This window comes from Astatotilapia calliptera, chromosome 6 (assembly GCF_900246225.1).
Source record: "Astatotilapia calliptera chromosome 6, fAstCal1.2, whole genome shotgun sequence".
Lineage (NCBI taxonomy): Eukaryota > Metazoa > Chordata > Actinopteri > Cichliformes > Cichlidae > Astatotilapia > Astatotilapia calliptera.
In genome coordinates this window covers 30700069-30724256 of record NC_039307.1, presented here as the reverse complement: position 1 = coordinate 30724256, position 24188 = coordinate 30700069, and the positions used below count along the sequence as shown (strand labels likewise).

The following is a 24188-nucleotide window of genomic DNA, read 5'->3' as shown; positions in this document are numbered from 1 at the left end:
TTTATATTTCACTGTCACAGGAATCTCATGGAGTCCCAAAAAAAAAAATCCATATAAAAAGAGATTTTTACATTTATTGTTCATATAAGAAATTGAAGTCATAAGCAAAGAGAAAATAAACTGCAATGGCCTGTTGTGGTGTGTGAATGGAACCTAATAAATGCACGATCATTGTATAGAGGATCAAAAAGGCAATAATAATAGGATTAGATATAAATGAAATCACTCAAAAACAGGTATTAAATGTTCAAAATTATAACGGTATAATATATAGATACAATAATATAATATATTGTGGAGGTATGTAATAACGACAGGAGAGGTCTCTGTGTCTCACTCCAACTTTATTAACTGACTCTCAGAACTTCACATATATATTGAGCGCCAAAATCTCCACCCCAACACTTCCGTTCAACTTGGGTGTGAGTGGAGCCACCTGGTGGTCCGCCACAATATAATATAAATTGTAAAAGACTATTGACTGTCCCATAGTTTAGAGAAGACAAAAGGTTAACGTTGTTAATTTATAGTAATTTAATACACAAGCTAATCTAAATAACACTTCATAATAATTGGTAATCATCGTCTACATTTTTGTGAGACCTGTAACCACTCCAGTCAAGAATACTTGTGAGAGAAAGGAAAAGCACAATGCTCTGAGGTCAGCTGTCAGTTCACTTTGCTATCTTAGAAGTGAACTGTCAGTCAGCACTGTTCATATGATGCAACTCCTCCCCTCCTGACTCTGTCAGTGTACACTGTGCACTATAAAGCAAAGCAGGTGGCATTTTATGATAATCAAGTTAAGAACCAAACATTACGTCGCAAAATTTCTGTGAGAAGTCACTAATGGCTGACTCTGTGAATCAGGAGGTGCAAATACATGAAATCTGTTCTAGAGTGGCCACTGACACTGCAGCAGAAATTACATATTAAAAGGCAGAGACAGAATCCTGAACTCTGTGACCTTTGTGTGGGCCACTTCATACCAGGAACATCCCATAAGACCAGCCATTATGGAGATGCTTTGACCCAGTCAAACTGACTTTACACTTGTGTAACACATTTCATCACTTGAAAGCTGCTAATGTAACACGGCAATAAATGTCATAAGTTTTAAAGTACACTGTGTAATGTAATCAAACTGTTTACCAGAAGGAAAGTGTGATTTTTTTTAGCCGAAGATTAGCTGGCATAATGCTAGCTTATAACCAGCTGTTGATTAGCTGACTTGTTGTCAGCTGTCCAGAGACAAGAGGGTCGCATGTCAAATCTGCTGACAATGAGCACTGTGACAATATCGAGAATAAATGAGTGTTTATGGATGTGACTGACTCCAGTCCAGTTGAGAAGAAGAGGAAGAGAATGAGGTGGAAGAAAAACGTTTCTCAACTTCCAGACGGCGGCTGAAGCAACTACAAATAAGAGTGAAGGATACCGTTGATTGGCATATGACCTGCTACGTAACACATTAGAGGGTCACCTAGGGAACCAGCTTCAAAGTGACGTGCGTGTGGACGCATCTTAACCCTCGCCTGTGACCATAACCCTAACCCCAAATTTTGCCCAAATCCCAACAGTGGGCAGCAATAATAATCCTTGTACAATAGCATACTGGTTACTACCTGCAAACAAACCATGGCAAAACTAACCAGTCAGATCAAAATCAAGATAGTCTGCTAAGAAATGAGTCCGTCAAATGCATTACAGCAGTTTAGTTTGCCAAGCATTGACACACAACCATTGACTTCATACATCCTACAAGATTCTCTTTAGAGGAGAAAAGAAGATAAATAGGAAGACAGAATGAACAGAAGTAAATACAAAAAAGGCACACATGAGTACGTTTAGAGGTCAATGTGCATGTGTTCACTCCCAGTACTAACCAGCAGGCCCTTTGGCTGTTTACTCTCCATTAATGTGCCAAGAAATTCACTCAATCTTAATCAAAATCTGTCACCTCTTCTCTGATAAAAACTCTCAATTTAAAAACACACAAACAAACAGGGAATGGGTGGACAGAATGATAAAACTATCATTACTGTTTTCATCATCTTTTTTTTTTTTTTTTTTTGAAATTGCTTTTGTGTCAACTGTTTTATCCAGTGCGTGAAGCTCTGGCCATGCCTCTAATGGGTCACGGAGTCTGTCCCACTAAAGTATGTGAAGGTAAAAGAAGTAACCAGACCAATGGTGGCTTAAAGGAGATGCCGCCTTGTGGCAAAGACAAAATGTTGCATTTCATAGTAAAGAGTAGAAGAACCTCAAGGGTTTGTGGGGAAATTAGTTAATTAACCAGTTCTCTTCCCTTCTCCAAAGAATTCTTCAAAGGTCAAACATTTACTTGATGAACTGGTTAGCTGATCAATATACAAACTACTGACGACAATCAAAACCGAATAACAATTTAGTTATTTTGTCAGTCACTTTGTTGGTTCCACATACACAAATAGGAGGACCTGCTGCTTCTCTTGAGTTTTATTTCTTAGTTGGGCAGGGTGACATTTCAAATCCATCTAAGACACCTGGAGGAAAGTTCAAAAGTGGATAAACATGCTCTGATTAATCTTTTTTTTCCCTTTATAAAAACTTAAAAACAACTGCTCAGATATTCTTCATATTCCTCAGATAGCTTGTATTCTTCCCTGAATCAAAACTCAATGAGCTATTATTTTTCATTTTAAAAGTATTGAATACATAAATGAAAGACCATTCACATTGTTTTTGCAATGCAGACTTCAGGCTATATGACGCATACCCTAATTGTAGGTGAGCAAAAAGATCCTTTCAATTTTCAGTAAAGTTCAAAAACTAAAAACCATTTGAGTAAAAAAGGCATTTTCAGTTGTTTGTCATTAAAGTATATAAAATGCCTTAAACCTTAAAATTAAGCTTAAAAAAAGGAGAAAGAAAGAAGGAAACTGAATAACATCAGTGGTTGCTGGCTACATTACAAGCCATAGAAAAATTATTTTAAAAAAAACATAATAAAGAAAAAATTATGAATAAAAATAAACTTGGGCAGTTGGAGATATGGTTGAAGTCACGTCATTAATATACTTCACTACAATCATTAAGGTAATTCGAGTGTTCGGCATATTTGCATTGTTGAAAACAAATTGTTCTGCGACTGCGCCTGAATAAATAAACAGCTTAAACAGTTCACGTTTAAAAGCTCAGAACTTAACACCAACTATAATGGATTTTTTTTTCTAAATAGGCTGTGACTGGCTGGGAAATAACAATTACTTATTTCGCTTTTGTGAAAACTTGATGCAAAAAAATTCTTTCACCGAGCTATAATGTTAGCACCCCTTCAATCCTGCCTAGTTATGGTGGTGGTGTGTGCATGTGTGTGATTTGTGTGGTGAGAGACTAAGCATGATAACGTCGGGAATTACACACATCAAGAAATCAATATTACAGGGAGGTCTTCTCAAGAACTGCAGAGCAGGGGGGGGGGGGGGGGGGGGGAGCAAGACAGACAGATGGAGGAGTCATGTGACACCCGGTGGCCAATTAGCAGGACAGAGGCGTAAAGGCGAGATTAAGAATTCAATGCTGGCCTTGCAAGTCTACCTGGCTACTGTGTTCACTGAGTGTTTAGAGTCAAATTACCGCATTGGGTGATGTTTGAAAGGTCATGTTTGAAGGCATGAATACTTCTCTGTGTTTGAGAGTGCGTGGCTGATCGCCAGGTACCTTGGTTAACAGCAGCACCCGCTTCTGCAGTCGACGGACAAGAGCGTCCTGTGCCTCTCTCTTCTTTTGCTCCTCCAGAGTCTTGCTGTGCTGCTGGGTCAGCTCTGCACGAAGCTCAGACTGTGAACGCTCCACACTCCTCACACTGACAGAGCAGAATAAATGAATTGGTGGGAAGCAATTTTTATGTGTGCGCGTTCGTACGTATGTGTGTGTTTGTTAATAACAGGGGAGAGAGAGGGGAGAGAAAGAAGGAAAGAGGTTGATTAATGCAGAACAGTCTGACAATTTGAGAAAGGCAATTTATAGTCAATTTATAATAAGACTCACAGACGACTTACCTGACTGACACCAAAAAATCCCAGACAAGGGTCCAGAAATTATTTTCAGCAGAGATTTGTGCCAGGTCTGATCAATAGGACAATAATTACGCCGAAGGGCAATAATTACACCGCAAGCTCCCATCACCATCCCCTCCCACACCCACGACTCTCCCATTCTGCTGTTTCTAATACTTCATAATGAGCCCAATACGCTCAGCAGAAGAGGAACGCTTGTTAGCTAATGAAAGCTTTCTTAGCTGGACTGAGTTGCAGCACGAATATACCAGAGCACGCGTGTGCGGCCCTCCCTATAGACATCACCTCTGTCTAAACAGGACAAGTTTAATTAGTGAATTCCTTCTCTCGCACACGTACACACACTCACACACCAGTGGTTACTGTCAGGAGTGCTATCAGAATCAGGACCAGTTTAATTAACTTTGTGACAATTAAGGACTTCTCAGAGATATGCTCTAATAGATACATGAGGGGAAGAGAGGCATGCAAGCAGACAGAATGAGAGAAATAGGTCTGAAGAGAGAGAAAGGGATTTTGTGTGCGAGTGAGTGTGTGTGTGTATTACCGGCTGTTGAGTGTGTAGTTCTGCTCTTTCAGAGCAATTTCTCTCTGCTGGATCTGAATCACCTCCCTGGACAGATCCTCGGGTTTCCTACAGACAAGACACAGCACAGAACAGTTAGCATACAGATGTGTACATACACTTACTCCCGCAATGAAAAATTGATACGACTGAGAAAGCAGAAAGGGCAGAATAGATGAACACGACGGCACTGCCACAGTCTTTTGTTTGCCGGTCAGTAGGGAGCTCAGAAATAAAATGACACGAGGAGCAGGGGGGGAGATGAGAGGAGGACAGTGGGGTAAATACTGGTCACTGCTCTACAAAAACTCACTCGGTGGAAGAGACTGACGGGTTACAAAACAGACGGTGAAAAGGCAGCAATGCATGTGCCACATATGTGTTTAAAAGCCAACATCTCACCTCTTGTGAAATGGGTTTAAGATTGGGCAATTTAGCTCCACAGCACTTTTAGTGCAAAACTAGAGACTTTCAGAGGATGTAGCTTACTCTTCAGAGCAACTGAAAATTACCAGGTTAAGCAATTCAACCAACAAACCTGGAAATATCAACAGATGAAGGCTAGTTGCTTTTCCTCGATGAAATCAATCTGCTTTACATGTTTCACATACTAGCACCAAGAGACCTGACCTGGGCTTGTGTGCCATGATTAGGCAATCTACTGACAAATTAGGGATATGAACAGAAAAGGCTGAGCAGGCAGATTAAGGGTGTACTCACACAATTGCTTTGTACCATGCCCAAGCTTGACTGTCCGCCCTCTCCCCTCGCCTGCTGGCCTGCGCTAACACTTAACGATCCGGGGCCAGAGTACACTTCAGTTTCTCAGCATCTTATCCCCTGCTTACTCTCTCTCCCTCTTTCAGGCAGACACTTGCTTTTGAAACGCATTCTTGCACAACAAATGAGGTTCATGATTTTATGTGCTTTAATTGTAACCTTTTTTTTTTAAGCAATAACACGTTGTCCTCACGTACCTTATAGATTTGTTAATTAGTTAGCACGGTGATTTTCACGAGAGAGGGTGTTAGTGAGGAAGTGTTACACGGTTAGTGATTACACTACAACGTGTACCCTGTATGAGTCCAACTGAACCGTGCCTGGGCTCACCTCCTAAAAAGTGGGCCAAGGCTTGATGTGCTTAACTGAAACGGTCACACTAGTTAAACATAATGGACTTTGGGGGTCAAATGTGCTTTGACGCACTACGGATTCCCTACTGTGAGTACACACCAACTTCAAGGCAGACAAGAGTATTCCATGTGAAAACTGGATGGTGAGGATTTATTACAAACAGCATTTCAAGCCCAAAAAACTTCAGACAAATATAAAATGTACATGAAAACTGGAGGCAATGACAACGATCATTTAGAGCCTATAATGTCTTAAATGTAAGTATGATGAAAATAACACAAAGACTACCTGCATACACATTCACATACACACGCATATCCATTTTCTTCCGCTTATCCATGTTAGGGTCCCGGCTGTTGAGGGACAAGACTCGTGTGCACCCTGGGCATGTTGCCACTCTGTCACAGGACTAGCACAGAGAGACAGTCAACCATTCACAACTATGCTCAATTTAGAATCACCAATTAACCTAACATGCACGTCTTTGGACTATGGGAGGAAGCCAGAGCCCAGAGGGGAAGGCACAGGGAGAACATGCACGCTGCACACAGAAGGGCCCAGCTGGCCGAAGGGGATCTGAATCCAAGATCTCTTTGCTGTGAGGCAACATTGCTCACCACCACACCAAATTTATACTCACGTGTTCATATTGACCTCAGCAACATTACAGCTGCTGGAACAGGAGCCAGAGAAAGAATTAATCTTTTTTTCAAGGTCATGATGTGAACACAAATAAGTCACAGCCTCGAGCAGTCATCTCGTCTCTCATCCACAGGTACTGTGTGTGTTGTTTTATATATTTTACATATGAAGCTGGTGCTGGATTATCCACTCAGCACCTGATTCATACTACTGCATTAAGTCCATTTAAGAAAAACAAACAAACAAACAAAAAAAAAACATATACGGTAGCGTGCTAACGTTGCCTCTGTTACTGCAGTTGTGAGATTTAGGTGGCCTATGCTAGAACTTGTTTCTAATGAAAAATTATCATTACTTACTGTTGGAGAGATGTTAAGAAAAAACTGCATTTGACCATCCTTTGCAAACTACCCATGTCTGAAGACAAATACTGTCAATTCTGGGAGATCTAATAAACTGACATCACCTCCCATCTAAGTTTTTAGTTTCTTACTCTTTTAATCTGATGGAGCAGCGTTAACTGATATTACACTGTGTAATGATGGTTAGTAATAAATGCATAGATTTGTACCAATTGAAGCAACACTGACTCTTGAAGATGGGATGCGAGCCTTTTCATTCTGAGGGTTTCAGAGTACAGCTGCTTCTCCTCTACATTGAAAGGAGCCAGGTGATGTGGTTGATAAGGACGCCTCGTGGGCGCCTTCTAGGTGAAGTATTTTGGGAATGTCCTGCAAAGAGGATGCAGACCCAGGACATATTGGAGAGATTATATCTCTCACCTGGCTTGGATGACACCAGAGAAGAGCTGGAAGTGGGCAGGGAGAAGGAGGTCTGGGCATGTTTGCTTGGACTGCTGACCTCACAACTCAGACATGGTTAAGCAGCGCAAAATGATTGAATGGCGCTTATGACAACCACTGTAAGTGATCGGTGATTACTGCATCCCCAAACGCTAGCTATAGTGCTTATTATATGAATAAACTAGCTGCTTTATTCAGACCATGGTAAACTCATTTTCCATGGTCTGAACTCAAATCTGAAATTCTTTTGCAAATCCTGAATGCCTTCAGGCCAAAGAGGAGATACAGTATCTTCCTTGTTATCAGCACACAATTCAAAAGCAAGCGTCCATGATGGAATGCATTATTGTACAAGGCATGCGAAACGGTCTCATCTCAAGGGACCTTTAATGCTGAGCACATTTTCACAATTGAACTGTTATAACTGAATGTAACTCCTGCACATTGTCTACCTTAAAACATAAATTACAATGTTTGAGTCTAATCAACATTTATCAGGTACAAAAGTAATGTCCACACACACACACAATTTTAATTATCCATTTGATGTCTTTTTTTGTCATATTTCTGCTATATTAATCATTTATGGGATATGTTAATCATCCCTTTTGGTATTGCAGCTATAGTTAACAATTTTTGAAGTGATATCCATGCAAGTTGGATATCACTTCATGGTTATCACAACTATTATACATGTACATGCGAGTATATACATAACATATCCATACATAGACGTTCCCTTTGCACCTGGTGAAAGGCAGTCGGACTGAAACTTCATCATTTAATAAAGGCATAATCTGTAAGCGAGACACTGTGTGGGGGTTATGTTCAGCCGTTATGTGGAACTTTTTCTAGGAAAGTGGGTTGTACCACTTAACATTTATCTAGGCGTGACTTCAGGTATGGAAATAAACTCATGACTAAAATATGACTTTGTGAATTATAAGCTGGAATGGCCTTGGTATCCCAAGTAGATAATTCAACATTGCCCTGAGCACAGAGGGATGAGCCTTTTCCTGAACTCACACAAGCAGATATTTCTCTGTCCTCTGCCTTTTGTTTGTTTTGTTTTGCAGGTCATGAGTCAGTCATCTTGGATGCTGTTGCAAATAACGTGATGGTTGCATATTATTGGGTGCAATGTTGTGAACAACTGGGGTGTAACCTGGTCTACAAAATGAACTGTCAGATTAGCGAGTCTTGCTTACAAAACGCACATAAGTGAATCGGGAAACGTGGCCAAAAGTAAAATTTAGTCCAAAGCCCAGATATCAAACATAGCTATAGTAGCAAATAGTCCAATTTGTCCCACTGGATAGATGCGAATGAGCCTTAGTGATTTTATTCACCATAGCCATTTGCTTTCCAATTGTTAAGTAAGAACTGGGAGTAAGAAATGCTAAAATCATAATAAATATAAATAACTGAGAACACTGACTTTCTGTGTTTGGAAACTTGACCTCTGACCTCGACAAAATTCACTCCAGAACTCATACAAGATTTGTAGTAAACGCACCCATGGTATTAATTTGAAAATCTTACGCTGTGTCGTTCTTGAGTTATATAAAGTCGGTCCCCCTCTTTGCTGGGTGATGACAATCCCCAAACCTTTCATGCATGAAATTTAGCTTGTTGGCACATAGAACAGTATCACCATGCTAATTTTAACTCCTCTATAACCAGCGTAGATGGAATCAACTGGCCGATTTTGATGTACTTGATGAACTTCTCTCTCTTTCAGTATGATTATGTATTCCTGAAATGGATCTGTACACATGTTTAGCCCATCTAAACCAACAACAACAACAACAACAACAACGTAAAGTGAAACAGTGTACAGGAGTTGTACTGTAATTTCTCCAGAAATTGCACAAAGTTATCAAAACTCTTATTGGTTTTATTTAATTGCGAGTAATATTTAGCATAAAAATCCAGCAATTTATGAACACTGGGTAGCATTCCAACTAAACTTGTTTCACTGGTGGATCATGGACACATACGAGCTAAAAGAAAGTCTTAATCCACAGGGAACAGCATCAAGTTTGTATGGCCTTCAATGTGGCATCAAGATTCAGCATACACACAAACACTACCATGAAGTAGTTAAATCAATTTAATACACCATCTATCACACAAAAACCAGTCTGTGACTTACATGCACAAAATAGCTGCAGTTCTTTCTGTAGCTTGTGAAAGTTTCAATAATAAGGGGGGAAAAAACATTTTCTGGAAGACCTTTCAATGTATTTTAATCATTCAGCTGTCCTTCAATGGCAAGACCAGAAGCACTTCCAGCAACCAGTCAAGTTGCACGAATTCAGTATCCAACTAGATATGACTAGACGATCACAATTTCCTGTTGAATTGTTGTCAGAAAAGTGATTTTGTGGCACATTATGATCTCACAGCGATGAGAACATGTGACCTTTTGGTGTAAAAATGTCATTATCTGATCATTTTTATCATATATGTCATTTTCCAGATATTTAGAGATTCTTGAATTAGGGCCAAATCAAGTCTTGAACTTTAAACACACAAAATTCTAATCACTTCATCCTCCAGTCAAAGTGAAACTTTCGAGCGATATCATGTAAAGAAAGCGACGGACAAATCCAAAACTTAAATGCCTCCAGCCCCAGCTGTCGCCAGCGTGGAGGCATAAAGATATTTTCATCTTCTATTTCTTCCAATTTTATTTTCAATTGTCATCCCCACTGGCACGCACATAACCAAGCACAATGTTATCATCTCACATAACAGAAGGAAAGAAAATAACTTCTAGCAACCAGCCAGCTGCTAGCAAATCCAGGCTGCAGCTTTAAGGTTTGCGTCTACTTCTCAACACATTTATTGTTCTTAGGAGTTTTCTCTTTTCCCTTTAAGTTATTTCTTCCTGGCAAAAGACCAACATTGTTGGTAAGAATTAAATCTCAGGGTGATGGAGGTCAACTCTTCAAGTACAGTAAATTACATTTATTCAATCCTCAGTCGCAACTCAGCTACATACTCTTCATATCCTGATATATCTTGTGAGAGAAAATGTTTATCATGTATAAATATAAATTATATTTAGCTTTAAGTAACGCAAGATGACAAAACAAACCATAGAAAAATCAACAATGAAAATCCAAACTTTAGTGTCAAAGCACAGCAGCCCTTATGAGCCATTTCATATTTAATGACAGAACAACAACCGCCCTAAACAAGCAGCTTCGACTTCATGTCAGCATTAATTCAGGCACTGTTACATTAGTGACGGCCCTGAGATATGATCATTATTCTGTCACTGCAGTGCCATCAATTCTTTCTTCTGAAAGCTCCTGATCATTCTTAACCGCAAAAAGAATATGACATATATCCAATTCACTTTCACTTACTTTGTGATTCTTAAACTTCTTCATAAAAACTTTGACAATTATATACCTGACAAGACTCCAAGCAGTAAAATGCTGAAATAATGACTGTTTAATAGCCTACAAGGCAATCACAATATCCCACTTATGCACAAATCCACATCAATAGTAATTTTCGCACAGCACTGATGCACCGAGTGCAGTAAAGGTGAACAAATTGCTGAATGAAACACACTTACTTCCACCTGCCTCTACGTCGCACACACTGTGACAAGAAAATAACATCTTGACCGCATTGACATTTTATTTCGGGCTTTTATTAAACACCAGAATAACAGCTTTAAGGAGTTTCTAAAGGTGACTGTGATGCTATTTTGATCATCAGGAGCTAAACATGTGTGCAACATTAATATTTTGCACTTTTACATCAGCATCACACATGAAGCCAATAACAGAACTATGAGATTCCCCTTATCCAGTGGATTTTGAGGAAGAAAATTACAACAATTTACTTTAAATATCTCACTTTTTAAGGATTCAAAATGTTACATAACAAATTACATATGACTAAAATTAAGCCTTACGGAAATATTGATTTCACTTAATTTCATAGTTTATTAGATCGCAGTTTTTACTTTTTCCTCCCACACTTTAAAAAAAAAAAAAAAAAAAAACCACACACATCCTCACACACTTTTCATTAAGCGCTGTGTTTACCTCACAGTCAACGTTAATCACAAAAGAAAGAAAAACACGGTGCGCATGTGTGCGTGCATGCATGCCATCGGCAGGTCTGCAGTGTTTATGTGTCAGATCAGCTTCATTGCTCACGAGGAAACATGCAATCATTCTCTCATTACCAGCTTTGAGTGAATGCATTGAGACTCATTTGGTGCACTCACAAGCAGGTACCAAACAGACATCTATACACAATGGTGGACTCAATCCACAATGATGAGGCACATTTGGATGGAGTGACCACAGCTCCACCTAGTGGCACTTTATACATGATTAAAAACAGGAAAAAAAAGAAAAAAGAAAAAGAAAGAAATACACAAATGTCTATTTAAATATTTTTCTTTGTGATTCAAACGTACACACTTTGAAATAGTGTCTGACCTTATGTTGAGTCCAGTAGATTGCCCAAGGTTCTCCCAGGCGTGGAGCTTCTCTGTGAGCCTCTAAGTTTTAATGACACCAAAGCAAATAACTGTTTTTGAGTACAGGAAAAGTTGATGCTGATATAATACAGTCAACAGCAGAAGAAAAAGAATACTTTTATGCAGTATGAAGTCTTGCAAATATGGCATCTTTACATCCCACAGCAGTATAAATACATTATTTTCTTCTCTTATTATTGTACATATTTTATAATTCACCAATTATCTCTGACAATAGCTTTTTAAAAAGTAATGACTGAAATGTTTACTCAAGTTGCCTACACACAGGAAGTCAGTCTTTTGTCAAGCATCAGCTTGAAGCTGACACTGAATGCTAGTGGACATTCCCATATTTGCTACCAGCTTATATGTTAATCAACTGTATTCTTCACTCTCATTGGTAGCCACCTCAGTTGCTCACGTGAAGCTGAGAATAGTTTATCGCAAGTCCCGCCCACTTCAGCAGCACTTTTTTCACCTGTAGTTGTTTTCTATGGTCTGTTGCCACCATATCACTACGAACTGCTCCCAGTGTGTATAGGGCTTTTTGGAGGACATTCTAAGCTTAGATTATTAATTAAAAAATATATTTGATAGTAAATTCTAAAAGTTAAACTTCAAAGTTTGCAAAAACAAACATAGAGGACAGGGAGTCACAAAAACCTTCACGAGGATGCAGCCAGAGTCATTAATCTATCTAAAAATGTCTCATTGAAGCTTTGCTTATTCCTTAATTCTCTTAATATTTATATATTTCTAACTGCCCACACTTTTACCTCTTTTTCCAGTTCCATGTTGATCAGCTCTTCTTTGGTTTTCTCCATCCTCTCCAGCTTCTTCCGCAGACCCTCCACCTCCTCTTTCAACAGGCTGCAATTTTCTCTGCTCTCCCTGGACAGAACAGAGACAAAAAAGGTAAATTAAACTGATAGCTCAGTGTCTAATGCAAGACATGGAGAAACTTTCAATCCCTGGCTACAGTCACACTCGGATGCAATTTTGAAAACCGTTTTCAAATATATTAAGATTACAGTGACTGACGACAAATGCACGTAACAATGTACCAACTGTGCATTATAGCTATAATACATTGCTCTCACTAGTTTTCAAGTTTTCTTTACTTTAGTCACACTTGTTGGATTAGGGTGACTTTTCTGTGAACTCTACTTGAGAAACGTCTGATATGTTTTGGCCATGTTATTACCCACTTCAATCAACAACACTATTTTTGCCCAGCTCACATTGTTTACACCAGGGAGCTGATTATGCTGACACAAGCCGGTAGAAATTAGGGGGGGGGGGAAATGCAAAGGTTGCAGAGGAGGAAAGAATAAGGGAAAAGAGCTCGGTCCAGACAACAGAGACTGATTAGGAGATAAAAGAAGAATTTTCCTTCTATTGTTTCAGGCAATGTGAAACAAGAATCTCCCCACAGTTTGAGGACTTCCCAACCATCGGAGACCAGACAATGGACTCGCCTTGGAAGATCAGACAAAATGCTGATTGATCCACCTGGTCTTTCTTTTCAGTCACATTTCCCAGACTAAACCTGCAATACTTGCTCCTCTTGCTATCCAGCACCAGAAATACTCAGTAATATGAACAAGTACTTATTGAGATTACATTCATGTATGCCAGTTGACTGTTGGCCCTGAGATGTTAAGCAGGATTTCTCAGTAAATGGCAGCCCCTTGCCCCCCAGTCACCCTCTGTCTCAGAACATGTAAACAAGGAGTGCAGTGCAGCTCTGCAGTATTCCATTTACGTCTGGCCAGAGTAATCTTAGTGTGATGACCCATTCCATTATGCACATCCCTTCCTTGCTTTCCTTACTGATTTTTTATGAGAGATGGGGAGAGTGTGAGGAGCATGTCCCCCACCACACACACCCTCCCCACACTACTGATATAACATTCCACTTAAAAAAATAAAAATAAACAAATAAATTTTTTTTAAAAAAATAAAATAATTGGCTAATTAGCTTTGTTCCTGTTTAGGACAGTTACACACACACACACAAACACTCGACCAGAAAATACTGCTTTCTGCATAAGTGTGTAAAGGTTTATCTGTAAGGACAGATGGCTGCAAAACACTGGCACACTTTGCAAGCTAATGTGAATGTGTATGCACAGCACAAAGTGTCACAAATTTCAGCAGCATTTAAAATGCAACTTGATTGTCTGAGTACTTTTAGAAGGGTCAGTCTTTTTTTCCCCTCCCATTTAATCGACTTATGAATAAGGAACATTCCTAGTTACAGTTATGGTATCTTCAGCAAAATTGTTAATCTGTTATCTTGAGAAAGTATGAAGAGTTTCATGCTTTAAATTGAGATTTCTGTAATACAACAGAAAGGATAAGTGGATAAACACACCAACTGCTAAATTTCTCCACTTAGTCTGACAAGCTGTTTGGCTGTTACTTGACAAATGGATCTTCTGTTATCCAACTTAATCTTTCAAAATGCTTGTATGCTCATTAATGCCCGATAGCATCCAAACTACGTGGTACAAACAGAATCAACCTAAACATATAGTGTAAGGTTTTAGAGACAACACAGGCACAAACACATATTACAAATACCAAAAACACTTGTTAAAGAAAAGAGAGCTTGTGGTATATGTGTGTGTGAAACTTGTGGATTAAAAGGTCCCTCCACTACAGTGTAAAGAGTTTACATGTTAAGGAAACTTCAAAAATGTATTTAACCTGAGGTAGGCATTATCATCTCTGAGGCGCTTCAGCTCCTTTTCCAGATCTGGAACTCTGGCCACCTCTGACTTTACAGTCTTCACAATGGCAAAGTCCTGCTCCTGGAACACAAGCCGCCTTTCCAACTCCTGCCAAATTAGAAAGTGAGAAATTCACCAGTAATACAGTTTTCAGATTAATGACACACTTTATGGAAACAAATACCTGTAACAAACAAGCAAACACACACACACACACACCTGTATTAATGTAAATATCTAACCACCAATCATGTGGCAACGACTCAGCAATCTTTTATTGTCCAAAAGTGGACAACAGAAGATTAGTAAAAATTGTTGCCTGATCGATGTCGAGCTGATCCGAGTGGGTACTAATGGAAAAAGGGCTTTAGTACCAACTAAGCATCATTTAAACCTACACCCTACCTGACGATTGTAGCTGACCATGTCCATCTCTTTATGAACACAGTGTACCCAACTTCTGATGGCTGCTTCCGGCAAGATCACGTGACATGTCACAAGACTCCAAATCACCTCAAACTGGTTTCTTGAACATGACAGTGAACTCACTGTACTCCACAGTCCCCAGATCTCAGTCCAACAGACAGACAAATCTGCAGCAACTGTGTAATGCCATCATGTCAATATGAACCAAAATCTGTGAGGCATGTTTCCAACACCTTGTTGAATCTATGCTCTGAAAATTAAGGCTGTTCTGAAGGCAAAATGGTATGTTCGATAAGTTTATGTTATGAGGGGAAAAAATACATTTAAACTCATTTTATGCAATTTGAAGGAGAAAGGTAGTTTGAACAAAAAAGCTGATATGTAGAAAATTGAACTGATATACTGCACATGCATTGGTTATACGTCTAAATCGTAATCATATTTAGTAGGTTTACATTCGCTGTAGAGTGAGCTACATAACACTGTGTAACCACACCGTCTACATCAGTGCAAAGACGTACAAACTGCTATGTTTAACTATTTCAACTAGTTTCTCTCCATGAACTGTGGACACTGGAATGTTCTGAACTACAGACAAATCCGTACACCATTTAAACTCTGAAGTGAAACCATAAGGAGCCCAATAGAAGCGACAGCATTTCGTACCTTAATCTTGATTATGTGATCAGAGCATGAGGACTGCGCAGCTTGGAGACTTTGGCAAAGTTGAGAGACTTCCTGATACTTCCTGATCATAACAGCAATCAAAGAAAACTGCATGGTCAGCATTTATATTAAGCAGTACAGCTCAATATTTATTAGCATGAAAAAGAGCAAAGTGTCAGTCCTTGTTTGTGTGTGTACCTTTGTTGCAAATCTATCTTTTCCTGTAACTCCTGGTTTTCGAGCGTTTGAGCAGACATTTTTGAGTCTTGGTTTTGAATCTTCTGCCTGAGCTCTCTGATCTCATCCTTCAAAGACCTGATGGTCTGCAAACAGATAACAGAGGTAATCCAGTATAAGATAAGAGGCACTACCAGACTGGCAAAATAACTGTGAGTGCAAATCTACAAGCATGCGTGCACCTGGTTAGCTGTGCCAAGCTTATCATCTCTTTCCTCCAGTGTCTTGTTTAGACCCTCCAGGTTCTTCTGGAGAGCATCATTTGCTTCCTTCTGCTCTGTTAGCTTCTTATTCACCTCTTCCGCTCTCTCCTCCAGCTTCTTTATTTGTCCCAAAAGCTCCTGGTTCCGATCCACCTCATGCTGCAACATAACAAGGTGGTGAGCTATCTGATGCCTTGGTCATGTGGTATTAAAGGAGTATGTATGGCATGTACCTCCAAGTCTCGTGCGCTGTCTGAGGCTGCCCTCTCCAGTTCAAAACGAGCCCGTTTGTGACTCAGCTCCATCTGTTTCTTTTCCTGGTCCAACTGCAGGTAGCGATTCTTGGAGTGAACCCTCTCTGCTGCTTCTAAAAGCTAAAAGAAGGATATGCTAGTAAGTGCGGAGGCTGAATGCTGGTGCTATTTTTGTTCAGCTTTTTTGCCCCCCTGTTGATGCAAACAGTTTCTGTATGTACCTCCATGCTGCGCTTGTACTGACTCTGCAGGATTCCACTCCCTGCTGAGTGTTCTGACAGCCGCTGTGGATGTTCGGGGCGGCTGATGAAGGAATTGAAGGACTTCAGGGTTGTTAAAATGGTCGTGTCGTCTTCTAAATCCATCCTGGAAGATGCAGCACACAAACGAAAGGCTCACAGTACGAGTAAAAAAAAGACTACACTACGGCCATGTAAAGTTTAGCTAAGCAATTCTAAAGTGCACCATTTTCATGCTTTATAACTTTACGATAAAAGTGTTAACACGTTAATGTTATATGCAGACAGGTTCCTAGCATTAACTACGTAAAAGTGCGAAGTAAGATAAAAGTGGCATTAGCTTCTTTGCTCAGCTGCACAAACACGAAACCAACTTTAGTAGCTTAACCAAAAGCTAATGTTTACGTTAGTTGCCATATTTGACAATTATCAAGAATTATCTCAAGAAGGTATTCACTGGTTTGTTAAGAACGGTATAAACTGCTTCACTCCTGTATCACCACAGGCTACACAAGAGTTCAGTTTACCATGACTGTTTTCTACAGCTATTCTCTCTAAGCTACGTTTAAGTAGCTAACAAATGGGCATCGCTTGTAAGAATACGTCCTCACCTCTGAGCCGGCTTGGTTTCCTTTTTTAAGGAGCGAGTTATTTGCAAATAGATTATCTCAGTGTTGCTAACGTGTTAGCTGCTCGCTCAATACTACAGAAATCCCTCCAGTTTAGCTCGAATGGGATGTACGTAGTATCGCGAGATTTGGTAACATATCGCGAGTATCAAAAGCAAACTTTTTTGTTTGTTTTGGTTTTAATCAATGACTGTAGAAAGGTTTTCTACAGTCATTGGTTTTAATAGGAAAAACGAATAAATCGTGCACTGTTATCAGTTTGATTCAACGTTTCTTTGTTAGTTTGTTTTTTCCCCCCTCTGATTTCTGGTTTTCTAATAATAAATACAATGACGCTTGGAAAAGCCTGGTAACTCCGGCACTATTCAGGTAGAGCTGTTTTCTTACAATTGGTATTAGACAGAATTTTACCATTTGCACAACCTCTGTCATACCACTCCTACCCTTAGAGGTCAACCACCTCCACTTTACCATATAACCCAGGTTTAATAATAATCTTAGCGCAAATTGCATTAATAAATATGTATACTATACACTGTGTAACATGTTTGGGACTAGCGTGATTCAGCTATCACATAAACAAAAGTTATTTTGCAGTTTTACAGAGATTGGTAGGAATAATTTCATGAAGCATTCTTATCTGGCGGCAGGGTTTTGGATCAGTCTGATCAATCTTGCTGGAAAAACTCAGGGAATGTGCCAGCTTCAGTGCATAAAGAGGGAAACACATCATCATGTAGCAATTTCAAATATCCAGTGGCCTTGAGGTTTCCATTGATGAAGAATGGACCCACTATCGTTGGACCCCATATACCACACCAAACCATCACTTTTGTTGGTCCAACAGACTTGGAGGGATCCATCCAATGTGGGTTAGTGTCAGACCAATAGCGGTGGTTTTGTTGGTTAACTTCACCATTCACATAAAAGTTTGCCTCATCACTGAACAAAATCTTCTGCATGAACTGAGGGTCCTGTTCCAATTTTTGTTTTGCCCATTCTGCAAATTCTGTGCGCCGATCTGGGCAGGGCCGTGCAGAGAGGGGCGGGTGCTCAAAGTTAAAAAGGGGCACATTGAACCAGGCTGAATAACAACAACACACATTCATCAAGAATCTAATATGGGCAACAAGGCAAAGCAAACGTAGCCGATGGGTACAATGTTGCTGTTGAGGGGTTGCTGCTGATAGTGCTGGAGGGCAGGGCTGTGTTGATCTGAGACTGTAGACATTAAAAAGTCCACAGGAGAGATGGTAGCTGATTAAACAAGTGTCATGAGATAATAACAAAATGCAAAGATTGGTGACAGCGCTTGGAACCATAAGGCAACAAAAAACTGTGAGAAATAATTTAGGCTCTGCCTGTGATTCACTCTTTGCTTCTCTTCTTCCTTCCTTCCCATCATTTCATATATCACTCTCCACTTGCTGTCTATCTGAGAACAAGGCACAACTTGCTATTGCAATAAACTATAATCTAATTATCCACACCTAACAACTCTTGCACTTAATCTATAATAAAATGATGACAGAAAAATGTTATAGCCCTGCCTTTAGTAGCCTCACACAGCTCCTACTGTTTCCTCCTCATGTCCTTACCAGGCTTGGTAAGGACATGAGGACAATGTTATATCATGAGTAATTTTTTTTTTTTTTAATCCATCTAAATAAAACAAACACACGCACACACAGTGACATTTTACACCTTCTTCAGAATACTGTATATACTATGGGCATCATGGTGCTGATCCAGAATCCTTACATATTTATTACTAGAGCTACAATAATAAAGCAATGAGGAGGGGGAAGTAATAAATATGAAATAATGTATTTATGATGATTCCATTTGTTTCACTATCCACTCTGTGCAGGGGCAAAGCTTATTACATTTTTAAACTGCAGAGATACAATCATTTTACTGCTGTAAAATCCAAATTTTGTCTTATTTAAAATAGAAATCTAATATAATCTGCTTCTTAATGTATGTTCTTTAAAATACAGCGTGTGTTTTTTAATATATTATAATTATAATAATGCATAATTATGTGGAAGTGCATATTAGATCGTTTTTTAGTGAAATATAATTGATTGATTGATTGATTGAATCTTTATTTTGAACATGTTGAAAAAGTATAAAAAAATAGAATTAAAAGAGACAAATGAACAAAGCAAACAAAAGGAAAACGAGCAACCACAACTCCAAATAACGTCCATGTTCAAAAAGGAGCAGGAAGAAGCATAAGCTTATTTAATCCCACCCCTTTTCCACTATCTCTACAGACTACAGAAATACCTCCTTGCAATTACATTATATGTTATGTGTAATTAATCCCTCCAGAAAGGCAGGAAAAGCCCTGTAACTTGCTTTAAAACTAAATATGTTCCCTAAAACGGTGACAGAGCTACAGACCCATGACAGCCTTACACAGGTAGCCAGCAGCTGTGACCAGCACTACTTGTGCAGTTAATAAAAGGACAGGTAATGTTTGTCGCGCTGTTGCTCATTTGTTTCAGTTCGTCAGTTGCAACAAGACAGCTTACCAACGTGTACGTAATAAGCTAATACTCCTGTGTGCTACACACTACAGTGTACGCTGTACACCTACTTACTGGTTTTGTCGCATCAGTCTGTGTCTCTGAGTTAACTTGTGTTTCTCCTACAGCTCCGGACCGCAAAAAATGCGCGTGCTCTTTGTAAGCTCGTTCCCGGCCCGTAACCAGCGCGTTCTGCCGACAAGGGCGATCATTGGTTAAATGTGATCATGTGACTGATGCAAGCCAGATTTTATTTAGCAAAACTGTGATTAATAGTTAAATATTATTGTTGAGGGGCACAGACAGGACTCCGCACTCACACACACATTAAAAAATAATAATAATAAATTCTTTTTTTTTTAAAGTTGCCTCAACAAAAGGGCACTTTGGGCACCCATCAGGAAAGGGGCGCGTGCTCAAGCCCCTCTAGCCTCCCCCCTCTGCACGTGCCTGGATCTGGGTCATCCTCGTTGAGATGCTGCAGTAGCTGGAGTTTGTAAGGGTGCTATTTGTGAGTAGCTAATATCCGCCAAAGGGATGTTCGACTAATGCCACTCTCCAGTGACATGCGGCGAGTGCTACGCTGTGGGCTCTTGCTGAATGAAGCTAGGACAGCCACTGATGTTTCTTCATTAGTGACAGTTTTCTTGCGTCCACATTTTGGCAAATCCAACACTGAACCAGTTTCACGAAACTTAGCAAGCAGTTTGCTAACTGTAGCATGGGAGATGGGTGGTCTCGTAGGGTGTCTTGCATTGAAATCTGCTGCAATGACCCGGTTACTTTGCCCCCTCACATATACTAAGTCACTTTTTAAAAGGCAGTAATCCTCCTCATCCTTATCATCAGTCCAGAAAATAGCTGATAAATATTGCATGTGTTACTCTTTTACATTTACCTAATTAATCAGTGGGTAAATAACAGACCTGAAACAATGAATCAGTGCAACTCATGCTATTTCATGCCTCAAAATTAAAGCACAGTATTGCATTATGGGGGTTTTGTAGATTCGGCCTAATTTATAGACTAAATAATTTGGCTAGAAGGAGCAAACCATTGACCAGTTAACCAGGTTTATAAATATGCTTGTGATGATCTACATGGCACTACTGTGCTTTTGTTAGAAATGACCAAAAATGATATAGTGTATTTACTTTTGTATCCCATTAGCCCAGCACCTGTATGTGCTTGGATTTGTGGGGCCTTACTGGCATAGTTGTTCCAACAGAGGGCAGCACTGCTATATTTATCAGTTTATATTTTACAAAGCATGGTCTTTTGGTGGACACAGAGGTCTGCCTCGGCGTAAAGCCTCGTCTTTGTACAAATAATAAGCTGTGATTGGCTTCGCATTACTAGAACTCACACAAATGTGGATAGATCTTGATATTGTACTTACATAGCACACTGGTATGGAAATGATGCTTTTTTTTCCTCTAGCATAAGGCGTATCACTCACAGGGAGGCACTAATGGCACAGCTTTACAGATGGCAGCAGTGCCACGGACGATGTGAATTACAACCATTTGTGCCACAATGTCACGTCCAAAAGCATTTTAATTCATGTTTAATTAAATCGCCATAAGTCGCCTTGAACGATCCTCCTGATCCAAACAACGGTGATGCTCATTCTTGTGCATCCGGTTTGCATCTTCATTAATACTTCATTTATTCCCATGTGGAAAAAACCTCTGCACTTGACAGTCACGGCATAGCAGCTGAGAATCAACTCCAGTTCTCCTTGTGCCGTCTGAGGTCACGGCCAAGGAATTCTTTACGACTGTCCTGCATTCATGCCCTTCCTGAGTGAAGTAAAGGAAGTGAGACCTTGGGGCATTTATGTAAGAATATCTACAGCAAAATACAGGCAAGACCTTGAGAGTGCTGATCTCTGTAGTTTCAGAATACATGGATGAAAAAGACGCAGACAAGCAGCTCATAGATGGTTGGAACAAGCTGCAACGGACGCACAAGAGAATAATGACTATGCTGTCATCATCTGACAAAAGAAAAGGCTGTAATTACAAAATCACCTCTCTATGACTTGGCTGAGAGCAGAGTAGGTGCACAAGAGGTGAGGCCCGGTGCCCAGTCCATATTTATGTGAGAAAAGAGCTGGAAAACATGAAATAAAAGAGAGGAGGGTCCATGGAGGGATTTTTATGATTTTCTTTTTTTGTATGTGGGTGAGATTCAAGAGGGATTGAATGAAAGGGTGTGAATTTGTCTGAAAAGGTCAAACAGAAGACAATTCCTCTTCAGAGTGACATAAGAGCTCCCCTTTCTCTCTGTCACTGTCTCTTCCCTTTTCATCCTTTCACCCCCGAGAGAATTCAGCCTGTTTTGGTCCACTGTCTCTCCTAGCTCCCTCCTTCTCTTCCTCCCTCATCCCTTCCTTTCATGGTCCTACAATCTCCCCTCTCTCACCGGGTGAGAACACCTTTTTTTCTCCCCCTCCCCTCCCTCCTCACTGTCTTTTTTTATCTGTCATACTCTGACTCAGTCCCTCCCTGTCTCTCTTGGGTATTCAGTCGCCGTCCTCAGCATCTCCACCTGCGTCGGTCCTCCAGCAGTCGACCCGTGGATGCAGCCTTCCCTGCGAGGTGACGCAAATGCTCAAATTCAGACTCCTGCACGTGCACACGGACACACACACACGGCGTACGATGTAAATCAGCAGAAGTGCCCGCAGATGTGCCCTTCATTGCCATCTGTTGAGAGAAATGTGATAGGAGTTCACAGGAAGCCGTTTCACATTCAGTGGGGTGTTTTTTCCACCCACAGCTGTAAACATCAAAACATACACAATGTCATGCGAACTGCAAAAGGTTAGGAAGCTGACACCGAGAAAAATCTCTTTCTTGCGTCGTTACCCGATTGGCAGCAATATCAGCTTTTACAGCTTTGCAGTTAATGACAATGAAAGATATGAACGAGTGTAATTCAGGCTTTCAGTGTCCATTAAACACATTATTTAAGACATCACTGTAACCATCATCATCGTCCTTTTGAATTAATTCACATAATTGAAAACATAACTGTATTTAGTCACACCACAGTAGGCAAAAATAGGTCACCTCAAGGTCATCCAGACATAGTGTGTTACCTCAGTGTCTATTGTGGGTTTTATGAGTGGGTGAAAGATAAAGTGAAATAGCTCAGAAAGAGCAGGCATGAGGAAATGCAGAAGGAAATTTGTGGTCATGGCAGGTTCATAAAGTGCAAAGAAGAGTGTGATGGGGGGGGAAACGTAGGCATGGGAGGCGAAATGAGGAAAGCTGCAGAGAAAAGGCTCAGAGAGGGACAGAAAACAACATTACAGATCAGATGAGAGAAAGGTTAATGAGAAGAATCAATAAGATAGTGATTTCATACCCTTCTAATGAAGGAGGACAGAGCCAATAGCTGATTCAGGCTTTCAGTGCTCTGGAGCCCCGGGGAATATTTGAACAATATTAGTTTACAGGCGTGCATGCTTGTGCACACAAAGGGAGGAGGGGGGACAAAGAAGATGCAGAGGCACCCAGTTATGCATAAAGAAGCCACAATCAGAGGAGAAATTAAAAATAAATTGTGCTTACTAATTAATGAAATAAGCAGTCTCTGTGGGATAAGCCTGATGGGGAGGAGATGCGTGTGTCACATCATTTTCTGAATTCTCTCCCCCGAGGTTTCAAAACATTCAAAACCGTCTGCAGGGCAGAGAGCAGCAATATCATCAGCAGAGAAAAAACTAAGTTATTAATGTGGAACCCAAAATAGATGCTAACTGTGCGTATAACACATCGTCATTTCACAAAAGTGTGGTGCCTGTTTGGATATAATCCATACGTGCATTCATTTTCTTCACTACTTGCTCAGGGTTGCTGGAGCCTATCGCACTAGACACAGAGTAAGAGTTGGGATACACCCCACACACAATGGACGCATACAAGAAATGTATTTTTAAAAAGTCTAGTTTACATGTCTTCAATCCATAAAGCACCACAGTATTCCACTTGCTGTGATATGAAAGAGTGTGTGTGTGTGTGTCCATGGAGCTGTCTGCCCACTTATGTGAGGCATCAGGTGGGATATGACCAGTCACAGAGGCGTTCTATCCGCAGGGTGGTTTGATTGACACACAAACATAAAGCGTCAAGAAACTGCTTTGGGAGATCCAAGTGAATAGACAGGGAGTAGGAATAAAAACAATAAACAAAATGAAACACGCTCTGTGGGAGGAGGGAGAGAAAGCGTGACAGTGGTGTCAGGCAGGTGGGATGAAGGGAGAGGAAGGGAACAAATAAAAGGTGGAGAATCTCAGAGGACTGTGGAAACAAAGAAAGAGGCCATAAGTATTGTTGCCTTGTATCTGCATATTAATGTGGTTGTTTATTATTTCAGTGTGTTCAGTCCCAGAACAGCAGATATCTATGTAATATTAATGAATAAAAATGTAACAAATTAGTCGCTATAATAAATGTATTACTGCAGTCTGTCCATGCTAAGTTAGTGCTTTCCCCCCTGTTATTATCACAAAGAACTAAAGCAGACACTTTTGGATT

The 24188-nt window shown here is 40.1% G+C and overlaps 1 protein-coding gene across 1 annotated transcript in view; it reads right to left on the bottom strand.

The window, feature by feature from the left end:
• mad1l1 (mitotic arrest deficient 1 like 1) overlaps positions 1-17228 on the bottom strand; it is a 60418-nt gene extending 43190 nt beyond the window's left edge. Inside the window, exons 1-11 of the mRNA XM_026171644.1 lie at positions 17090-17228; positions 16461-16605; positions 16219-16359; positions 15965-16144; positions 15744-15868; positions 15546-15627; positions 14431-14561; positions 12495-12609; positions 11678-11739; positions 4609-4695; positions 3703-3847 (exon numbers count right to left, since the gene is read on the bottom strand). Coding sequence (XP_026027429.1) covers positions 3703-3847; positions 4609-4695; positions 11678-11739; positions 12495-12609; positions 14431-14561; positions 15546-15627; positions 15744-15868; positions 15965-16144; positions 16219-16359; positions 16461-16604 — 1212 coding nt within the window. The 5' untranslated portion in view covers position 16605; positions 17090-17228. The remainder of the gene's footprint in view (positions 1-3702; positions 3848-4608; positions 4696-11677; positions 11740-12494; positions 12610-14430; positions 14562-15545; positions 15628-15743; positions 15869-15964; positions 16145-16218; positions 16360-16460; positions 16606-17089) is intronic.
• Positions 17229-24188: the final 6960 nt, after the last annotated feature.